Source organism: Heptranchias perlo, chromosome 14 (assembly GCF_035084215.1).
Source record: "Heptranchias perlo isolate sHepPer1 chromosome 14, sHepPer1.hap1, whole genome shotgun sequence".
Taxonomy (NCBI): Eukaryota; Metazoa; Chordata; class Chondrichthyes; order Hexanchiformes; family Hexanchidae; genus Heptranchias; species Heptranchias perlo.
In genome coordinates this window covers 66,281,861-66,305,672 of record NC_090338.1, presented here as the reverse complement: position 1 = coordinate 66,305,672, position 23,812 = coordinate 66,281,861, and the positions used below count along the sequence as shown (strand labels likewise).

At 44.1% G+C, this 23,812-nt stretch overlaps 1 protein-coding gene across 1 annotated transcript in view; it reads left to right on the top strand.

Annotated features, from left to right (window-relative positions):
• LOC137332229 (transcription factor SOX-30-like) overlaps positions 1-23,812 on the top strand; it is a 41,111-nt gene that overhangs the window by 10,138 nt on the left and 7,161 nt on the right. Inside the window, exons 3-5 of the mRNA XM_067995922.1 lie at positions 3,478-3,717; positions 5,467-5,655; positions 23,136-23,634. Coding sequence (XP_067852023.1) covers positions 3,478-3,717; positions 5,467-5,655; positions 23,136-23,634 — 928 coding nt within the window. The remainder of the gene's footprint in view (positions 1-3,477; positions 3,718-5,466; positions 5,656-23,135; positions 23,635-23,812) is intronic.

Sequence of the window (23,812 nt, the reverse complement as noted above, 5' to 3'; positions counted from 1 at the left end):
CGGCTGGTGACAGAAAGCTAACACTCAGCATTCATGATAGCGAATGATCTTAGCATCACTTGGCATCTGCAGCACCTCAACATCTGTCCACATGCCTAATATTGCTTTCTGTTCTCTTGCAGGGCCATCCGCGGGCGCCGTGACCGCGGGGGGCGGTTCTTCAGAGGACCTGCCGGCCTCTGAGGGTCCATCGTCACATCTGAGCCGTGCATCCACCAGCGCAGTTACATACACCTCGGTGGGTCCCCATCCTCACTTAGTTGGGCTTGCATATGGTGAGTCACCACGCACATGTGAGCACGAGTAGACCCTGGTGGCAGGGGCAGCCGTGGAGAGTCTGCGTCGGTGGGAGCACTCTTCTCCAGGCTCTGCTCAGCTGGACCCAGATGCTGAACCCTGGGGGCCAGCCGTGAAAAGGAGAGTCGTCGAGAGGCAGCAGCACATTGCCGAGGCGCTGGAATAGGTGCCACGCGCACTCTCCACAATCGCGCAGAGGATGGAGGAGTCCAACTCCTGCATGAGGGGAATGGTGGCACAGGTACAGGAGGGTATCTCCGAGATAGTGTCGCAGGGACGTGAAGGCATCTCTGAGATAGTGTCGCGGGTAGATGTGGGAATGTCTGTGATGGAGGAAAGGCTAGCATCCCTCGAGCGTCAAGCGCGGCTCAACAATGAGTCCATTCAGGCCCTGACAATGGCCGTTCGGATTCAGGGTGAGCAACATTCTGCCGCCTTGAACAGGCTGACAGATACTTTACAAGTGGCCTTCCAAGACCTCACACAAGTCCTCCAAACTGCCATCCAGCAGGGTGGAAGGAGTGATGTGGGCCTGGGCCACAAGAGGGATGATGGTGAAAAGGGACATGGAAGTGGGGACACCACTCAAAGCGCTCCCACATCTCACCCGTTGTCCCCCTCTTAACCAGTACCCACAATGCTGCCCCCTCTCCAGGTGGCTGAGTCTGCCCCTGCACAGGTGCAGGTGGAGCAGTTTTTGGGGGGGCCCTCACGGGCACCCAAACCCAGAGGGCATCAGCCCAAAGCATCTCATCGGTCAGGGCATGGACAAAAGCAACCTGCCACTACCTCTGCTGAAGCCACATGTAGGGGTTCCCGGAAACGCAAGGCAAAGGTTTTGTGAGCACAAAGGGAATGCACAAGGGTGTCTGACGATTTGTCATGTTTTTTATTTATATTTGTTTTATTTCACATGCACAATAAATCTTATTATTATCAATACTACTGCCATGTCTTGACTGGCTTGTGGAATAGGTCCCTTTCATGGGGTTCACCATGAACACGCACACCTGATGCCACCCATTGTGTCACTGCAGAGTGGGCGTAGGTGAATTTGCAGGGCTCTTTTGTGCAGACAATTGAGAGATGTCGGCGATGTCCCCGGTGGCACCCTGGAAGGATGCGGAGGAGAAGTTGTTGAGGGCAGTGGTGACTTTGACAGCGACAGGTAAGAAGATGAAGGAGGCTGCAGATGTCCACGACTACATGTCGAGTGACTCTGAGCCTCCATATGCACTGCTGCTCAGAGAGGTCCAGGAAGCTGAGCCTCGGTCTGTAGACCCTGTGGCGAGGGTAGTGCCCTCTGCGACGCATCTCTCTCTCCAGTTGCCCTCCCTCCTGCTGTGCAGATGGATGTGTCACAGCACTGTGTTGTGGAGCTCCACGTGTCAGAGGTGGACGGCGTGGCCGGCGAGGCTGGTGATGCTGTTCGCCCTCTGAGGAGTCATGACTGCAGCTACAGCGGCCCCCATCCGGAAGTTTGAGGGGGTCCGCAAGGTAGCTAAATGTGTCTGGACACCGGGGTAAGTGTGCAAGTTTGTGAATTTTATTGTTAGGAGGAGAGTGGTGGAGGCCAAATTTGTCCAAAGTGACAGAGTGGCCTCCTGCAATGAGTGAGGGTCTCCCCCGCCACCTGTCAAATGGACCTTTGCAGCTGCCACAGGCTGATGGCTGCAACACGTCCATTTGAACTGGGAGTGTTTCCCCCAGTACGGGAAACAGTCTCAGTTCATTTCAAAATCCCATCCCTCCTAAAATATCAGGTCTGTAAACGTCCTGAAGTACGTGTTTAAGTACTTTAAGCGGCACCCCACCAGCTTTAATTGCCAGCAGGAGTTCCACATGCGGGGGCTGCACGTGCGTGTCAACGCGTCACTGGGGAACCCGAAAGTGGACGGATTTTCACAGCCCCTCCAGCCACGAACACACCAGATCGAGGGTGCGAAAATCGAGCCCCATATTTTCTTCTTTCTTCTGCGCTGTTCAGGGGTCCCTATGATGTATATGGTCATTACAATGGAGCAAGTCTCCAGGAAATTCTGGGCCATATTCATACCTTTGAGAAGTCAACCTATGAGACAGAGGCAGTATACTCAAAAAATATGGTAATACATACACAAAGGCATGCTGATGTCAACCAGTGGTGACTGACAGGTGTTGGCTAAACTGATTAGGCTATACTGTTCCGAAATAGCCTTGTGAGAGATGTTGAGTGTTCCAAGCTCTTAGATGTGCTTGGTGATTGTTTTTCATGATGCATATATTTGTCAGTAATCAACTGCATTGGATTGATTGGGTTCTTCATGATACACTTTATGCAGAGTCAAAAGAATTGAAGCCAATTTCCCAGAATGCAATTGCAGCAGCCAATTTGAGACTGATATCTTTCCTAAAAGCTGTTTTTAAGCTAAGAAACATACTACAGAGAGAAAACACATAAGCTGTGCACTCTTATCTATGCTGAGTCAGTTGATCTCAGTGGCAGTAAGGATGCTACAATTTGCCTCAGTGGGGCTAGAGGGGGGAAAATTCAGTCAAGGTTGCCCCCCCACCTTTGATCGCTATCCTGTCAGAAACTATATGCGTGTGGATGTCGGAAGAGGACAGCAGTGAGCTGGACTATGTTGACCCCCATTGCTCACATAATATATCAATATTTATTGTTTAACATTTAGGTTTACACTTGAAGATTGTATGCTTGGGCAAGATACCAGTGGTCAGCCGTGCATCTGGACCTGTACCCTTGCACGAGTCAGCACTGTGAGGAAAGTAGAAGGAAAAATTGGGGGCAAAACCTTGGTTTGTATGTCTCAGTCCCACATAAAGAGTATATTTACCCACTGACTGTTGGCAGGGATCCAATGACAGATTTCTTTGTTAGCCATTTAACATGGCCATAATAACTTACAGTGGAGAGGTGACCAGATTCATTGTTGCATTAGATTTTATGTAGATACAGTAGACCTATTGGGATATTTGCCCTTCCCTCCCACTTCTATTTCAGTTTAATTGTTTCAACAGTTACAGTTGGATTTTATCCCAGCAGCATAACTTAGTGTTTTCGGGTTTTTCAAACCTTTCTTATCTTAATATACTGTGCCACTCTAATGACACCATTTTTTTCTACCACCTATACAATTACACAATCATCTTATTTTCCTCCCTTTGTTCTGGTTTTAGAAATCAATGATATGCCACCCTCCAAAGACAGAAGTGGGCACATAAAACGCCCAATGAATGCATTTATGGTTTGGGCAAGGATTCACAGACCATCATTAGCCAAGGCAAACCCCAACGCTAATAATGCTGAAATTAGTGTCCAGCTTGGCCTGGAGTGGAACAAACTGACTGAAGAACAGAAGAAACCTTACTATGATGAAGCACAAAAGATAAAAGAGAAACACAGGGAAGAATTTCCTGGTGAGCTAAAAGCTATTTGGAATACTGATAGATTTCTTTTTCTTAAGAAGCAAAGATGAAGAGCCAAAGCCTAAAGCAGAAGGAAAGTCTAGGAGCAGTATTTTTCATGAAAAGTGCTCCTCCAATGTCCACATAAAAATATAATTCTAAGTATATCCCTTACCCTTGTTAAGAAAACTTCAAATTTCCCACTCCAGTGAAGGATTACCATGTTGAATCTCAATAGTCTATAGTTCAATTGTCTCCCAGCTGCCATCACCATTTGGGAATTTCTCTGCATTATTTTATTTTGTGGTGTCTGACTTCATTTTTGCTGCTAAAAGAGTCTGTAAATAAAATGTTTTAAAAAGAAAATACTGTCAACAATCTAATTTTTGGCAGAAATAGATTTGATCCTGTGCTCCACCAGAAGTACTGAGAAAAAGTCATTGAATATCAGCTTGTTTCTCATGATGGTCAGCCTGGCACAGTTGGTAATGCTCTTACCTCTGGGTCAAAAAGTTATCGGTTTGAGCCCCAAATCAAGATCTGTATATACAGTCGAGGCTGAAGCTCCAGTCCAATATTGAGGGAGTGCTGTCGTTTGTCATTCCAAGTTTAAACGCCTTGGGACGTTTTACTACGTTAAAGGCGCTATATAAATGCAAGTTATTGTTGTAGATGTTAGCTGAAGCCAAGCCAGTGTTTTATTAAGGTTTAGCACAACTTACTTGCTTTTGTACTCCATGCCTCTATTAATAAAGCCAAGGATCCCATATGCTTTTTTAACAGCTTTCTCAACTTGTCCTGCCACCTTCAAAGATTTGTGTACGTGCACCCCCAGGTCTCTGTTCCTGCACTCCCTTTAAAATTGTACCATTTAGTTCGTATTGCCTCTCCTCATTCTTTCTTCCAAAATATATCACTTCACACTTCTCTGCCACGTGTTTACCCATTTCACCATTCTGTCTATGTCCTCCCGAAGTCTGTTACTATCCTCCACATTGTTTACTACATTTACGAGTTTCGTGTCATCTGCAAACTTTGAAATTATACCGTGTAAACCCAAGTCCAGGTCATTAATATATATCAAAAAGATTGAAAGGCTTTCTTCAGCTGAAGCAATCTCATCACTGCCTCTTCCCTGAGAGATTAATTTTGTTGCTGTAGGTAGGATAGCTCCCCATACACACCTGCCCAGTCAATATCTGACCCCTTCCTTGACCACCTTGCTTCCAAAGCATGTTAAACTGCTGGATTGATATGCACAATAATGCCAACAGATTCACTGTATTAACTTGCACACCTGTAAATTAATGCCATGTAAAAAAAACTGGCAATATGTAAAAAAAAAGGAAATCTTCATTAAGGAATCAGAAAGAGAGAGACGCACCTCATGCACACCAGATGGTTGCATGAGGTGATGCTGGACTCCATGTCTATTGCCAACCACCAGAAGTGTCTGAAGACAGTACTTGTGACAGTATGCCAAGCATTGCACACAGTCCCTTCAGTCTCCGGCTCCCACCATACCCTTGGATGGGCTTTAATGCTATCTATTTCCCCTGCTGGGATTTGAATCCAGAGCCTTCTTGGACCCAATCCAGTACTCAACCAACTCAGCTACCTAACACTTAGTAAGTAAATAAGAGATATTTATTTTCCCAAACTGTATCAAATAATATATTTTGTGAAAGTCTATTTATAACATCTGCAGTAGTGCAAACTTCATATTATGTCGTCACTTACTATGTTAATTTAACCCCTTAGGTTGGGTGTACCAGCCACGACCAGGGAAAAAAAAACGATTTGCACTGGGTGTTCCTTCAAATGTCTTTCCTGGCAGTGGCCAAAATATTGTTTCTACAACTCCAGCAACCATTTACCCCTATCGACCTGCCACCTACTCGGTGGTCATTCCAAATTTACAGACTAATGTCAACCGCCCATCAGTTATTGGTAAGTTGTGCAATTTAAGATTATAGCATTGAACTGCGTAGTTCAACACATCTATAATATATTAAAAATGGTGAATGAGCTCCAGATTCTAATGGGTCTTCATCAGTAGATGGCACTATAAGCGTGGCATTACGTGACATATTCAAAATAGTGGGATGGCACCAAATGTTACATAACAGCCCCCTACTGCTCCTGCATGAGAGCAAAACCATTCCCCGAAGACGGAAATTCACTGTAAAGGGACCCCAAGTAAAGCCACGGCAGAGAATTGATAAAGAAATGTTAACCCGTTTCCCTATCTTTGTCTATTCTCCTATGGTCTTGTTTCTCCCTTCCCTTCTCCATCCTTTCGCTTCGTTCCCCACCTTCCCTCCTCCTTTTCTCCCTTATGTCGCTCTTCACTCTCCTCTCCCTCTTCCCCTTCAGCTCTCACTTCCACTGTCCTGCTCCTTTCCTCCAGTTCCCTCTCCCCTACCACTGCCCCTCCCCTCTGCTCCCTCCCCTTACTCTCCCCCTCCCCCGTCTGCCCCCTCTCACTCCGATCCCCTCCTCCCCCTTCCCCCTCTCTCCCCTTTCCTCAATCCCCATCTCTTCCTCTTCTCTCGCCTCCTTCTCCCTTCTCCCTCTCCCCCATTCATCCCCTCCCCTCTCCCTATTGCTCGTCCTCCTCCTTCGCTCCTCTTCTTCTAATCCTTCCCGTCTCCTCCTCCCACTCCTCTTCTATGTTCTTCCCCATCCCCCCTCTACCCTCTCCCTTCCCCCCCTTTCCCATCTCTCCCCTTTCTCCTTTCCTGCCCTCATCCCTCTTTCTCCGCCTCTGCCCTCCACCTCCCCATCCCTCCACGCTGAGGCCCAACTAAGCCGCCAGTATCCTTTCTCTGACTGAGGCCAAAATCGTTCACCACCATCTCCGCCATTCCCTGCTGATACCAAAATAGCCTCCCAACCCTCTGGTAACTTCCCCTTGCCCCTTCCCCTATCTTTGTCTATTCACCTATGCTCTTGTTTCCTCCCTCCCTTCTCTATCCTCTCGTTCCATTCCGCCATTTCCCCTCCTCCTTTTCCCTATATCCCTCCCTTCCCCCTCCTCTCCCTCTTACCCCTCTGCTCCCATTTCTCCTCTCCCCTACCATTTTTCCTCCACTTCACTTTCCCCTACTGCTCCCCCTCCACTCTCACCCGTCACGCTCTTCTCTCCCCCATTCCTTCCCTCCTGGGCCCTAGAAAATTTGCTGGCTCCAGCCCCCAAGCAAGTCCTGGGAGCGGAGGAGGCGAACTGGAACAGGCTGAGCATGGGTCAGCAGCGACCTGCAGAATTTCTATGGAGGCAGAAGGAGCAGGAGTACTCCTCATGGCTCCAAATTAAGTTAAGTAAAAAAACAAAAACTTACCTGTTCCTCAGGAGCCCCTTTAAGAACCGCTGATCAGGCCACTGTAGACCTGGAAATACTAAGCGGAGCATGTGCGGCGCCTTCTCCGCCCATTTATTGCCAAATTTGGCATTGAGGTCTTAGAACAGGCGTTAGACCCCTGATATTCAAGGAGCCTAATTTCTATTTTATGAGGGTGCCTCAGCATTCAGAAGTACCACCAACTCCTATTTTTAGCACAGAAATCAGACACGAATGGGACCAATTTCTCCACCTATGCCCCCTTGTTACCAATTCCCCCATCAGTTGAAACAATCTTTCACCATGTTGAAACCTATCATAATTTTGAAAATCTTTATTAGATCTTCTTAATCTGCCCTGTTCTATTGAAAAAAAGTCCCAATGTTTTGAGCCTTTCTTTGTATCCATAACCTTCATTCCTGGTATGCTTCAACCGTGTCCTCAATACATCCTTTCCATAGCTGTAATGTTCTTGCTGCATTCAGGTACCCTGAACTGCACACAGTACTCCAACTGAAACCTAACCAATGTCTTGTACAAACTTAACATCACTTCCTCATTTTCGTATTCAGTGCCCTTATATATAAAACTCAGAATCCCATTTGCCTTTTTTGTACTTTCCTATCAGCACTCCTTTAAAGATCAGTGTACCTGCACCCTTTTACTCTCTCTGTTCCTCCATTCTGTTAAGTGTCTTACTGTTTAGGATATAATTCCTTTCATTTTTTTCCCCTAAAATGTACTACTTTACATTTCCCTTCATTGAATTGCATCTGCCTTTACTAGCTCACTATGTTAGTTTGTCCATGTCCTTTTGCAATTTCTTGCATTCTTCTTCACAATTTGAAATCTGAACTTCCAAAAGGTGTTTGATAAAGTGCTGCATAATTGGCTTGTCATCAAGCTTGAAGCCCTGGGAATAAAGGGGGCAGTAGCAGCATGGATACAAAATTGGCTAAGTAACAGGATGCAGAGAGTAGTGGTGAACGGTTGTTTTTCAGACTGGAGCGGGGTGTACAGTTGTGTTCCCCAGGGTTCGGTACTAGGACCACTGCTTTTCTTGATATATATTAATGACTTGGATTCAGGTGTACAGGGCCCAATTTCCAAATTTGCAGATGACACAAAACTTGGAAATGTAGTGAACAGTGAGGAGGATAGTGATAGACTTCAAGAGGATATAGACAGGCTGGTGGCATGGACAAGTGGCAGATGAAATTTAACGCAGGAAAACACAAAGTGATACATTTCAGTAGGAAGAACGAGGAGAGGCAATATAAACTAGAGGGCACAACTCTAAAAGGGGTACAGGAACAAAGAGATCTGGGAGTATATATACACAAATCGTTGAAGGTGGCAGGGCAGGTTGAGAAAGCGATTAAGAAAGCATACGAGATCTTGGGCTTTATAAATTGAGGCATAGAGTACAAAAGCAAGGAAGTCATGATGAACCATTATAAAACACTGGTTCGACTACAACTGGAGTCTTGTGTCCAGTTCTGGGCAGCGCACGTTAGGAAAGATGTGAAGGCCATAGGGAGAGTGTAGAAAAGATTTACTCGAATGATTCCAGGGATGAGGGACTTTAGTTAAGTGGATAGTCTGGAAAAGCTGGGGTTGTTCTTGGAACAGAGAAGTTTGAGAGGAGATTTGATAGAGGTTTTTAAAATCATGAAGGGTCTGGACAGAATAGATAGAGAGAAACTGTTCCCATTAGCGGAAGAGTCAAGAATCAGAGGATATAGATTTAAGGTGATTGGCAAAAGAACCAAAGGTGACATGAGAAAAAGCTTTTTTACACAGCGAGTGGTTAGGATCTGGAATGCACTGCCAGAGGGGGTGGTTGAGGCAGATTCAATCATGGCCTTCAAAAGAGAACTGAATAAGTACTTGAAAAGAAAAAAATTGCAGGGCTATGGGGATAGGGCTGGGGAGTGGAACTAACTGGATTGCTCTTGCATAGAGCCGGCACGGACTTGATGGGCCAAATGGCCTCCACCCGTGCTGTAACCTTTCTATGATTCTATGATTCTAAATGTCCCCTAATTTGGTATCATCAGCAAACTTCGATTTATTTTGTTTCTTCCCCCATGTACAAACATTTATACAAATGGAAAATAGCACAGATCCTGGGGCACACCGCTATCCTGTACCCACCAATCCAAAAAACATCAATTTACCCTACTCTTCTTGCAGTCTCCGAACCATCTTTCAATCCACATGGCAACATTCCCTTAGATACCTTTTGCCTTAATTTCCACGATGAGTCTTTTATGTGGTAACTTACCAGATGCCTTTTGAAGAATCATATACACATCCGCCAAGTTCCCTTTATCCATACACTCTGTTTTTCTCTAAAAATGTAATCAAACTAGTTAAAGACAATCTGTCCTTTATAAATCCAGATTAGCCTATACCTTTGTATGGGTTCATTAATTTTCATTTCATTTCCTAGCTATATTTTCCCCCTTATTTGAATAGTTCTAAACAAATTTTCTATTCATCCAAACCTATTGGATAGCTGTTTCCATTATATATTGAATCACCTTCATTAACTGAAATATATTGTAAGCACTGCATTTTTGAAAAGTATTTTTCATTATTATATATATAGGGCTGATTCCTCGATTGGACACTCTCTTTGAGGAGCGGTGCTTGCAGGAGGTGCTGGTTGGGAAATCATTTAAGTGAAGAATGGAAAATCAGGTGCTGTGGGCCCGCAATGTCTTAATCAGTGCTCCCTGCAAGTGTCACTTCTCATCCGGAGCACCTAATCGGGGAATCAGCCCTTATATGTTGCTATTACACATACCGTGTGTGGGTTATTGGCTATTTTAAGATACTTTCTAGAGAGAACCAGGTGATAGTCTCCATTTAACATTATGCTAAAATGCCATCTTGAGTTCCTCTCCTATCATTCCTGCTAGTTGTAATATGTATCTACTCTATTACAAACAGTAGTGCTGCTTGTTCACATGTTTTGGCTATAAAGTTTTGGGGGTGAAATTCCTTATCACAATTATTTTTACCAAAGATTCAGTGAGACTACAAAATGGAAAATCCTGTTTACAAAATGGAAAATCCTGTTTTCTCCTCACACTGACTTTTTTCCTAAAGTTACCAACAGAAAGAATTCATAAATTCTCATTTGAGGAGTTTATTTTACGCCAAGTTTCAAGTTCTTTATAAATTGTAAAAGTCACACCTCTATGCCCGATGGCCACATAGGCTGCCTCTGCTTCTAAGCCTTGACTATGATTGCACCCTGTGAGATTTGTTCAAAGTTTCATAAAAGATTCTATGGTTGTCATCTGCTATCAAAGCAGAAAAAGCAGCTTAGTTCACTTGGACCATAAGCACAGAACTAGAATGTTTATAATATTAACAAGCCTTCAGGTAAGATTTTTTTTTCCTCGTAGAGTCAATATGTAGACTGGACATACAGCTAATGCTGTGTGAACCCCTTTAGACAGAACTGGGTGAATATCTGGTTAGGAATGGGATTGAGGATTATAAAGATAAGTACAGTTGGAGGTAATTGAATGCTGTGTGGAATATGATAGATAGTTCCTGAGTTGCTGGCGTCACAGAAGTGTCATGTGAAGAAAGGCCGCCAATCAAGGATGTAAAACGTAGGATGCAAGGGTAACAAAGTAAGAAAGCATGGAATGAGAAAAAGGTGTTTAATCCATTGAGCCTGATCTTTTTATAGATGATATACAATCAACCTTATTATGAAATGTACTCCATCTACTTAATCCTTTGAGCGAACGTTCTACACAAGTAATCCTCGCTCCCCAGAGCTTATCGTGTAAAATTCCAGACTATTCATCCATTTCCACCACTCAACCTTGGTCGGGTGTCCTCGAGATAACATCTCCCACTGCTGGCACCAGCAGCATAGAAACCTTCATGTCTTAGTGGAGAGGTTGATTATTTCAGTCAATAACTATCCCAACAACTTCCAGTCCATTTGTAACCAAATTATTTAGTTCATTTTTGATAAGAATTCTGGAATTTACCTTTGGGAGGCAGGGAGAAACTTTGGAGAACCTTTCCTCTTGAGATTGAATGGATTAGGTAGAGAAAGATAGAACTGTATTTAACAGAGTCTATTTCATCCTCAGCATATTTCCAAAATGCTTCACAGCTAATGAATTGCTTTTGAAGTGTTGCCAATTTGTACACAGCAAGATCTCATGAACAGCAATGAGACAGATGGTCTGTTAATCTATTTTAGTGGTGTTGGTTGAGGGAGGAAGTTATCCAGAACACTGGGAGAATCCCTGTTGTTCTTCAAAAAGTGTAATGAGATTTTTTATGTATACCGGAACAAAAGACTCGGGTTAACATCTCATCTGAAAGATAGCACTTCCGACATTGCAGCATTCCTTCAGTACTGCACTGAAGTGTAAACTAGATAATGTACTGAAGTTTGGGAGTGAGGCTTGAACGCAAACATCTGACTCAGAGACAAGGTGACACTTGAATAGCTATAAACAAAGAAGATTATAAATGGTCTGTGGAAGGAATGGTCTTGTTGGAGCAAGGTGGCCTTTTCTTATTTAAAACTTTCTTATCTTTCTTTTAAACTGTCCAAGAAGTTGGGCCAGTCAGACCATTGGATCTCCTTTATTTGTGAAAACAAGGTCTACTCATCTTTCAGTCAATTTGCAAATCTACCTCATGTACGATAGCAGACTTCAGGGGCATCGAATCGGGGGAGCAGGAGTCTGATTGCAGGGAGGGAAGCAGGTTAGCTTGGGGGGTCGGGAGGAAGCACTTCTGCTCCTCCTGGCCCACAAGCACTAGAAAGGCATTTACCTGCTCGATCCAGCCTCTCTTCAGGTGCCGGGCAAACCCTAGGAAACCCGGCTCGTGGCTATTAAATATAAAACTGTCCTAAAATTTGAGGCACGCAGCCTCATTAAAATAGTTAAATGGTGGACCCACCTCTGGAGAGCAGGTTAGTCGCCCACCTCTCAACCTGCCTCCGTTAAAACGGGTTTGGAGGTGGGTTGGGGTTGGGTTTCCTATTTATGAATTTTTAACTTCTCTCCCGCCCGTCCCGGGGGATTAAAATTTCTCCCAGTGTATCAATTTACACTGCTGTATATATCATAGAAAAATGTGCAATTACACCAATATGTGCACCAATAGAGCTCAGAAGGTATAATCAACACAAGTCCCATTTGAGAAACTTCAAAGCTCTTTTGAATGAGGTTCAGAGCCTTTCAAGTCAAATCACCCAAGTCTATGTTGAACCAGTGCCACGTATCTCAGAGATATCTGGGCCAGAATCGTTCCCGGAATAACAGAGGAGCTCAACAATGCTCTCAGTTTTTAGTGGTGAATTGAAGGAACAAGTTCCCGCGTTTGCACATGTGCAGTGAAACGTAGAAATCCGGAACTTGCTCCTAGTGGTTCGCAGGCGATATGACAGCTTCGAATTAAAGGGCCATCGCATGCTGCAATCAGAGAAATCATTGAAAAAGCGCAAACTTGCTTATCTACCCAGCTGAAAAGTAACTAATTATGCCACCAAATATGTATGCTTAAAAATACCAGGTTTATGCGGTTAGTCTTAATGACTGCCAAACAGCTAATATTAACTCTTAAAAATGTGGAGTGTCATAATTCTCCTTATTTCAATATTTTTCATCATTAAAATTTAAATTAAAAAAAAAATTTCCCCTTTGTCCCAGTCTCTTTCGACCTACATCCATGACTCTTCCGACGCCCTCCGCCACTTTAACAGTTTCCAGTTCCCCGGCCCTAACCATCTCCTTTCCATCATTTGGCCCTCTACACCTCCATCCCCCATCAGGACGGCCTGCAGGCCCTCCATTTCTTCCTTGAACGGAGGTCCAACCAGTACCCATCCACCACCACCCTCCTCCGCCTGGCTGAACTTGTTCTTACATTGAACAATTTCTCCTTTGACTCCGCTCACTTCCTCCAAATAAAAGATGTTGCTATGGGAACCTGCATGGGTCCTAGCTATGCTTGCCTTTTTGTGGGATATGTGGAACATTCGTTGTTCCAGTCCTACTCAGGTCCCCTCACTCCCCTCTTTTTCCGGTACATTGATGACTGTATCGGTGCCGTTTAGTGCTCGCCCGGAACTGGAAAATTTCATCAACTTCGCTTCCAATTTCCACCCTTCCCTCACCTTCACATGGTCCATCTCCGACTCTTCCCTCCCCTTCCTTGACTTCTCTTTCTACATTTCTGGGGATAGGCTGTCAACCATTACCCACCATAAGTGCACCGACTCCCACTGCTACCTTGATTACACTTCCTTCCACCCCGCTTCCTGTAAGGACTCTATTCCTTTCTCCCAGTTTCTCTGTCTGTTCTGACGATGCCACCTTCATACCAGTGCTTCCAATATGTCTTCCTTTTTCCTCAACCGACGAGTCCCCTCCACTGTAGTTGACAGGGCCTTCGACCGTGTCCGTCCCATTTCCCGCACTTCTGCCCTCACCCCTTCCCCTCCCACCCAGAGCCACAATAGGGTCCCCCTTGTCCTCACCTTCCACTCTACCAGCCTCCACATTCAACGGATCATCCTCCGCCACTTCCACCACCTCCAGCGCGATTCCACCGCCAAACACATCTTCCCCTCCCCTTTCAGCATTCCAAAGGGACTATCCCCTCCACAACACCCCGGTCCACTCTTCAATCACCCCCAACACCCATTCTCCTTCCCACGGCACCTTCCCGTGCGAGCACAGGAGATGCAACACCTGCCCTTTCACCTCCTCCCTTCCCACCGTCCAGGGCCCCAAACACTCCTTCCAGGTGAAACAGCAATTTACTTGTACTTCTTTCAATTTGGTATACTGTATTCGCTGCTCACAATGCGGTCTCCTCTACATTGGGCGATCAAATGCAGATTGGGTGATCGGTTTGCTGAACACCTCCACTCAGTCCGCAAGGTGACCCTGACCTTCCGGTCGCTTGCCATTTTAATTCTCAATCCCACTCCCACTCTGACCTCTCTGTCCTCGGCCTCTTACACTGTTCCAATGAAGCTCAACAGACGCTCGAGGATCAGCACCTCATCTTTCACTTAGGCACTTTACAACCTTCCGGACTCAACATTGATTTCAGTAACTTCAGATCATAACCACTACTCCCATTTTTTCAGACAGCAGGTGCTGGTAATGGTTCTGATGTTGCCACTTACAGCTCCTCTCGACCCATCTTTTGTTTCTTTACTTGTCCCATTACCACCCTCCTTGCCTTGCACCATCATCCCTTTCGTCACTTAATCACTCCTGCCCTCCACCCTATCAGAGACTTTCCCTTTTGTTCTTTCCTCCCGTCCCCTTCCTCCCCCACCTTTCCCTGGCTCTGTACTTGCTTAAAAACTGTTTAATCTTCAACTTCTTCCAGTTTTGACGAAAGGTCATCGACCTGAAACGTTAACTCTGTTTCTTTCTACAAGATACCGCCTGACTTGCTGAGTATTTTCAGCATTTTCTGTTTTTATTTCAGATTTCCAGCATCCGCAGTATTTTGCTTTTGATTCCATATGATTATTGGCTTATTACATGTATCACATTCTGGGGAACTTGGTCCAAATGCATTTACAAGTACAGAATTAATGACCTATGCCAGACACAATCTCGCATCATAAATACATCTTACTGGGTTTCTAGCAACTCATGTCCTCAGACACAGTCCTGAGAACTTGCATTAAATGAGTATAAAGAGTACTACTCAGTGATGATACTGACTCTTATTGCAAGGTGCCAGGCATATTGAATTATGTCTACCCCCAAATAGCATAATTCCAATATGGGTCTCCGACTTTATCTGATGTAACATGTGGGGAAACCTTATCCACTTGGAGATATATATTGTTCTTGGCTATAATAATTACTTTGTAGGAAAAAAATGAAAATCAAGATGGTAGCGCTTCATTTTCCTTCTGGTTCTTTCATGTTTTCCATATCCATTAAAGTTAACGAATGAAAAATGGCCAACAGGACATGCTTCTAATAATGCTTGTTCACACTACTCCAATACCTTAATGCCAGCTAAATCATATAAATCACAAAGAATTCATATATCTAGCTATAGATTTCCCAAATCTTAGTGAAAGTAGAGCAAAGTATTTGTAATGCCTGTTTACTGATCATGATATGGAGGTCCCTATTAACAGTATTCCTTTGAAACAAACTGAACTCTTTGCTCGTGGGGGGCACCGTAGGAACATACTCTGGATTCAGAAAGTGTGACATCACATCTTCAAACTGGTCAATCAGGGGTCTTCCACTTCCAAGACCTGGGAGAAGGTGCAAAAGAAGCTTTCTGATTTGACAAGACAAGATTGTTACCCTGTCTTAATACATTTGCTTGTGAGAGACATATGTGCAAAACCCTTTCAATGTTAACTTTTTTAAGCCATGAATAAAAATTGTATGTATCTGCTCAGTCACATTAATGAATGTAACATTAGGTGGCCCATGGGATTCTTATTAATTCACATTGCTCTTAAGTTCAAAGGCTGATCTTTCAATGAACAATAGGGCAAGGAGTTGAACAGGCCACAAGGGCGATGGCAATATATGAACATTACATATGGGCCAATGTGGAGGGACATTTTGGAAACCATTGGTCCTACTAATGTCAGCACAGAACACCCGGTATGTACAGTGTAAATCATGTATTCTATGATTTGTACTATATGTAACATCAGCAACTTCATACACAAGTACTTACTACTTCATATAATGAAAACACAATAGCCAATGGATAAGTGGACTTACATAATAATGATTTCCCATCTGTTGTCTTCACAGAGCATGGAGAAGGCAGTGATCTTGCCAGTTCAGCTAATCAGGAGCATTCACCATAACAATGAGTCACTACCTAAGTCTGAATAAATCAGCAGCTCAGATACACATACTTCACGACTGCTACTCAGTGATCAGAAAGAGGCAGCACAGAGTGGAGCACAGATGAAGTGGAAGTAGAATCATAGAATTATAAATGGTTACAGCACAGAAGGAGGCCATGCGGCCCATCGAGCCTGTGCCAGCTCTTTGCAAGAGCAATCCAGTTAGTCCTTTCCCCTGCTCTTTCCCTGTAGCCCTGCAAATTTTTTTCCTTCAAATACTTATCCAATTCCTTTTTGAAAGCCACGATTAAATCTGCTTCCACCACCCTTTCAGGCAGCGCATTCCAGATCATAACTACTCGCTGCGTAAAATAGTTTTTCCTCGTGTCATTTGGTTCTTTTGCCAATCGCCTTAAACCTGTATCCTCTGGTTCTCGACCCTTCCGCCAATGGGAATAGTTTCTCTTTATTTACTTTATCTAAACCCGGCATGATTGTGAAGACTTCTATCAAATCTCCTCTCAAACTTCTCTAAGGAGAACAACCCCAGCTTCTCTAGTCTATCCATGTAACTGAAGTCCCTCATCCCTGGAACCATTCTAGTAACTCTTTTCTGCACCCTCTCTAAGGCCTTCACATCCTTCCTAAATTGTGGTGCCCAGAATTGGACACAATACTCCAGCTGTGGCCAAACCAGTGTTTTATAAAGGTTCAACATAACTTCCTTCCTTTTGTACTCTATGCCTCTATTATAAAGCCCAGGACCCCATATGCTTTTTTATCCGCTTTCTCAACCTATCCTGCCACCTTCAAAGATTTGTGCACATATGTTCCTGTACCCCCTTTAAAATTGTACCATTTAGTTTATAATGCCCCTCCTCATTCTTCCTGCCAAAATATATCACTTCGCATTTCTCGGCATTAAATTTCATCTGCCATGTGTCCACCCATTCCACCAGCCTGTCTATGTCCTCTTGAAGACTATTACTATCCTCCTCACTGTTTACTACACTTCCAAGTTTTGTGTCAGCTGCAAATTTTGAAATTGTGCCCTGTACACCCAAGTCCAAGTCATTAATATATTTCAAAAAACGCAGTGGTCCTAGTACTGTCCCCTGGCGAGCACCACTGTATACCTTCCTCCAGTTCGTCACTACTCTCTGTTTTCTGTCACTTAGCCAATTTCGTATCCATGCTGCCACTGCCCTTTTTATTCCTTGGGCTTCAATTTTGCTGACAAGCCTATTATGTGGCACTTTATCAAATGCCTTTTGAAAGTCCATTTACACAACATCAACCACATTGCCCTCATCAACCCTCTCTGTTATCTCATCAAAAAACTCAATCAAATTAGTTAAACATGATTTGCCTTTAACAAATCTATGCTGGTTTTCCTTTATTAATCCACACTTGTCCAAGTAATTATTAATTTTGTCCTGGATTATCATTTCTAAAAGCTTCCCCATTACCGAGGTTAAACTGACTGGCCTATAGTTGCTGGGTTTATCTTTACCCCCTTTTTTGAACATTTCTAATTCTCCGGTCCTCTGGCATCACCTCCATATCTAAGAAGGATTGGAAGGTTATAGCTAGCAACTCTGCAATTTCCACCCTTACTTCCCTCAGCAACCTAGGATGCATCCCATCTGGACCGGTTGACTTATCTAGTTTATGTACAGCCAGCCTTTCTAGTACCGCCTCTTTATCAATTTTTAGCACATCCAGTACCTCATTGGCTTTTGTGAGGAGATGGCTTCCAGCAGTGACATAGATGCAGAAGCACAAGTGAATATAATTCTGTGGCAATTCTGTACTAACACCTAGACCTGCACAATTGGCTGCGGAAGCCTACATGGAAAGCAATGCGGACCCAGCAACTACAGTGCAGGACACTGTTGCAGATCTGTCAGAGTTGGTAGATAATGCAGATAGCCGGTTTTGTAAATACCAGGAATCTGGCTGAGCAGCCAAGCACCACTGCTGTTCACTTAGCTGATTGAGCACTAAGAAATAGGACATAGGAGGAAGCTGTATATGGAACTTCACAAATAAAAAAAATAATTAAAACACAATGGGCGCCCATTGTTTTAGCGCTACACGGCCTCTCCAACATCCAAGATGGCGTCTTGGCTGCGCACGCATGTTTCCAGTGTGACGTGCGCCGGAGGCAGCCTTGTTATAGGAGTTAGCGCGTGCACAAATACCGCAGTCTGGAAGCATATAAAGTAAGGAGAAAATGGATACAGTGTGCAACGCTGATTTAAAGTGATGAACACCATTTTGGGACTTAACACTCAATTCAACGCACAATCTTAACTACGACCATCTGAACATGTCTTAGAGTGCCTGGAGGGCCCCCACAAGCGCTATTTAAAGGGACCATGCAGGATTTACAGGTTAGTGGCTGGATTATTGCTTCTGGCTGCTGAGACATTTGTAACTGTTTTTGGAGGTCTCCTGTACTTGAATACTAGGACTAGGGAACATAGCCTAACATTTAGAGCCAAGATATGCAGAAATGAAGTTAGGAAATGCTTCTACACGCAAAGGGTGTGAGAAGTTTGAAATGCTCTTCTGCAAACGGCGGTTGATAATAGCTCAATTGTGAATTCTAAATCTGAGATTGATAGACTTCTGTGAACCAAGGGTATTAAGGGATATGGGGCTAAGGCGGGTATATAGAGTTAGGTTACAGGTCCACCATGATCTCATTGAATGGCGGAACAGGCTCGAGGAGCTAAATGCCACTGCCACCTGCTGCCTCCTGATATGTGCCACCTTCTCCTGCAAGAAATCGGGATGTGTGTCTGGGTGATGTGCCTCTCCTGATTGAATAGCTTCCAGTGAGTGTGGCCTGTGAGTTGTGGGTGGGCGGCTTGAACAGTGGTAATGTATAAGCGTGAGAGGAAGCATCTGATTGGAAGAGTTGAGTACAGATGGAAAGAGTTTATTGGTATGTGGGAGATGGGGGATGTAGTGCATGTGCAGTTGGTAAGAGACGCCACTTGACAGTTGACCTCACTCTCCTTAACCACTCATGTCAAAGCATTGAACTTCTTCCTGCACTGCATCCATGTTCATGATGCTGTGCGCCTGGCATGAACTTCATCCCCTGCTGCCTCCCACTGTCTTTTGCGTATATGTCTGGAGGGCCTCTTGCCCCCACCCCCTGCGGATATAGGATGTCCTTCCTTCAGTCTACCTCTTGCACCAGGGCCTCTCGTGCATCAGCAGAGAAGCTTGGTGCATGCACACTCACAGGCTTGGTACAAACTCAGATCGGCAGATTGGTGAGGTCTGCCATGCAGATTTAGTATGTGGAATTTAGTAGTGTGCAACCTTTATTCAATGTTTTAACATAACTCATCGGTTTGTAAACATAGGGATGGGAGCAGCAACTGTGTTTTGCATGTGCGATGTCTGACCTCCGTTCAGACTCCATGCAGATAGCAGACTGTTATTTTCAGCAAATAACAAGTACCAGCTACCTTTAAGAGATTTTTGAGAGACAGCCTGCCTTTAAGAGATTGGGGCACCCCTGCTGGAGGAAAGTACGGATTGCATTGAATCCACGTGTCAACACTGATTCGGAACAGTGCTTGAAGGTAAGACCTTAGGCCTCACAAAAGTCTCATCCTGCCTGCGCAGGGGTCATTGGGCACGGGGTAATAGTGGATCGCGCTATCCCCGCCCAATAATAGGCCCTATCCAATTTTTCCCCCATTGCATCTGATCTCTGGTGGGGAATGTAGGTTACGCAGAACTGTCATCGGCCACGTGTGCACTGTACAGAAAAGCATCTTGAAGACGCACACTACATGCACTGTTACACCATTTGCACTCATTCACTAAATAAAATTATATCACTTAGAACATGGAGTGAGCCTTTGGCTTAGTATTCCCGCCTCTGAGTCAGAAGGTGAAGGTGTGAGCCGCACCTCAGACAGCCTCAGTGTGTAGAGACTAGCGTATGATCTCTAAATACTAGGTTGACATCCAGCGGGGTACTTGCGTCTGGCGGAGTGACCACCGGTTCAGTGGTGGTATTCCTGCCTGAGTCAGAAGAGTTGTATCCAGGCCCTACTCCAGACAACTCCAGTGAACGGAGACCAGCGTGACGCCCAGTGGAGGTACTTGTGTCCGATGGATGTTGGTGTACCCCCATTATAAGGGTAGGTGGAGCTCTTTAGCCTTGGGTGCAGCCCACCTACAAGAAGGCACTCCGAAGATAAAAACCGTGAGGAAGGCAACGGGAAACCACGTTTGCTATTCTTCCCTAGTAAGTGGCTCAAGAGTCCCATGTGTGAGCTTTGTGTTAGGACCTGCCCTAGGGCAGACTTCTTGTATTTCTTGTATTCTGCTGTTTATTGTGCACGATTGCAGAGCTCACTCAAAGCTCCTGTCTCGCTGGCTGCAGTGGCAAGTCTGCTGCTCTTCCATTTCCTTGCTGTTGCTCCTCATCAAGCCCACTATGAATTGTATGCTGATGGCAGTATTGTGCAGCAAGCAGCATACCAATACAGTTTGCACGCTTTTCACTAGGGAATATTGTGAGGTAACTCTCTCTTCTTCCCTGAGGCAGACACCAAGCAGAACAGAAAAAGGGGAAATAGGAATTGGTGGAGTGGGGGTGAGGGAGGGAGGAGAAAGCATGGTCAAAGATACGTCTTTTTAGACTCTTGAAAGCATGGAGGGAGTTGGCAAGGCAGAGGGATTTAGAGGACTTCCAAAAGGCAAGAGCATGTTGGCTGAAAGAATGGCCCCCCGATGGTGAAGTGGAAGGAATGAGGAACAAGGAGTAATCCAATGTTGAAAGAACAGAAGACGTATGTGAAGATTTACAGCTAGAGGATTTTGCTCAGGGAGAGTATGAAGAGGCCATGGAGGAATTTGAAAATGAACACAAGTCAATTTGCCCAGATTTGCGGAGACAGTGGAGCTTCCTATAGTCTGCCAATATTCGAAGCATACTCCATACTGATGGGCAAATCTGTATTTGAACCATGATTTGCTGGACCTAACAACCTTTTCTTCCGCTGTCACTTGACCAAAAGCTCAATATCAGAGTTCCATGGTAAATAAATTCTATCATGTACATCCAATTAATAATTACTTATCCCACTGGGTCAAGAATCCAGTGTCAGAAAAGTCAATTGCATTTTACCTGGTTTATGTAAAACTAAACCCCAACTCCCATTGCAATTCTTATGGATAATTACGGTTCTATTGTATTCCCAAATCAAGGTTCCTGATGGAAACATTATCAGGGAATGCCACAAACAGGAAAAGCACTATGGGAAGTATTTCTGCTATTACTCTGTATGGACTTTCTAAAATATTGTAAAATATTTAGGTGCAACTGCAACATGTCTTGAGTTTTTATCTTGTGGGAGGTTCAACAAAACAATCTTACCAATAGCATGTAATGCAGCAATGGACTGCTTTATTAGACTGTGCATGGTACCATTCCCCTTCCATGAAGCAAATACCTGCAAAAAGACTTATATTATGCAAATTTGTATTGACAAGAGATATAATTTTGTGCAGTGAAAGTATGTTGCCAACCCTCCAGGATTGTCCTGGAGTCTCCAGGAATTAAAGATTAATCTCCAGGACACTGCTGTGAGCAATCCAGGAGAAAAATCATAACGGCATTAAAAAAATTGATGTTTTTTTTCTCATTTTCTTTGAACACTTTAGTTTATTAGTTATACAAATATTGGAGATGGGAAGAAAGGCTGTTTGACTGACAGTCAAGACTTATTCAATCGGGTAATGAAGAGTTTGATTGCTTTCCAATTGGCCGTGGGGAAGGCGTTACACATCAAGGATGAATGTGTCGGATAACCATTGATGGAGGTGTGGGGGTCGGGTGGTTGGAGGCAGGAGATCATGTGATGAAACTTCCAGAGTAGCATTCAACCAGAGTCGGCAGCCCTAAATGAAAGTGATGATATTTCAAAGAAAATTCCATTACATACATAGCATGCTAATGTGATGTTTACATGACCTGACTGGGCAATGAACACCTGCAACTGCATCACATATATGTTATATGATTAGTTCTTTGTATTGTAAATATCACATCACACCCATGGAACTCTGCAGAGCTGGGTTTAGTAGAAAGTCACGGTGTAAGGCAAACAGCACTTCCAAAACGCTGCATGGGACTTCAAGAAGTCGAATGCAATAATAAAATGAAAAGTCACAAATATTAGAATTCAGAAATGAAACTAGAAAATGCTTGAATTGTACAGCAGGTCAGTCAGCATGTTAAAGGGAAAGACCAATTAAATTTCAACTGGGATCCTCCATCAGAAGGGTCACATTGAGGCAGGACAGCCTCTCACAGGGCTGACCAAAACAGGCTGAGGTCCAGAGTTCCAATATGCTAACTACTTTCATGAAGATACAGCTGGAGGATGTAATAGCCATGTGAATAGATTTTAAAATGCTGGAAAGAGAATAATATACAACAAAGGAGGAGTTAAATACAGCTCTAACATGGAAGGAAAGCAGCATAATCCTACAGGAATTCAGGAAGACACCAGTGAGCTAAATGTAATTATATAATTCTATTGGTTTAGAACTGTATAATGATACTTTGTTATCTATTTACATAACTTTTATTGTAATTGTTCTTAGTTACAAAACATAATTATACACTGTTGCCATTGTGAACCAAAACTGCAATTTAGTGTACAGAGTGATAGTGGGTTAGCTTTGCATAGAGGCTTATGGTCTGCTGATAAGTGGTATTGGCTTGTGCTACTGTTGCTGCCTGCTGCACGGATATCGATGATCGTTAGATTTTTTTGGCTGTCAATATAACATTGTGACGTTCCACGACCAGGTAGGTTAGCCTGTGTCCCTTTTGCACACTGGATTTTATAAGGGATCTTGATTAACATGCCAGCCAGCCATTGGCAGTAGTCCATAACTGGGGACCGGTGATGTAGTTTGAATGGGACAATATTAAAAGTGCCACCAAGTTGCAACATCCTTGGCCTGTAAAACTGAAACCTTCAGAATGACTGAATGAAGTGGAACGATATTGAAAAACATAAGTATTCAGGTCAAGGAATTATTTAGTGTTAATTGTTTTAAAATATTTCATGTCATTCTTGATGATGGCAATATTGTTTATTATAATTTGGAGCTGTAAAACCATTTAATATATTTCAAAAGCTTTAATAATGCCTTGTCCTATAATGTGTGATGTCCTGGTTTTCCAGCAGGTCAAAGCCAGTCTCTGCGCATGCCAGTCGCTCAAGGTCCTCGTCCAAATTCAATTATACTTTATCCACAAACAAATCCCGTCCAGGTTGGTCTGCCTACTCAAAGCATATCCAGCCACCCTACTGTGCCAGCCACTTGCCCTCCAGGACACAGTAGGAATGAGGTCCATCACGAGGTTCCTGGTCCAAGTTCAGTGTCTAATTGTGCAGAGCAAAGGATACCTACAATGTCAGTGGATGTTGGCAAAAGAAATTCTACTAGTGAAACTAATAACAGCCACAACAGAGGTACCATACCTGAAGTACCAGCACAAAAGGAGATACCCACTGTTTCCAGCTGCCCCAGAAATCCACCACCAATACCTTCAGCAACTCTTCCACATCCACATGCTTACCAGCATCCACCAATGGGACATGCTGCTAATCTGTTTGGAGCTGCTGCCCGCTTTCCTTTTCACCATCCCTATTTCTTGCCTGGACCACCCTACTTCCCTTCAAGGTACGTAGAATCAGATTTAGAGTTGTAATATCTTCATGCTTAGAATTTAATTTACGCAGAAACGTTGCACCAAGTGAGAGCTGGAAATAAGTTGTTGCAGGACATAACCTAGTGTGTTAGAGTGCCTAGTGATTCAGATGTGTATGTGTGCAGAAGGACCTTACACAATTGGGCCAAC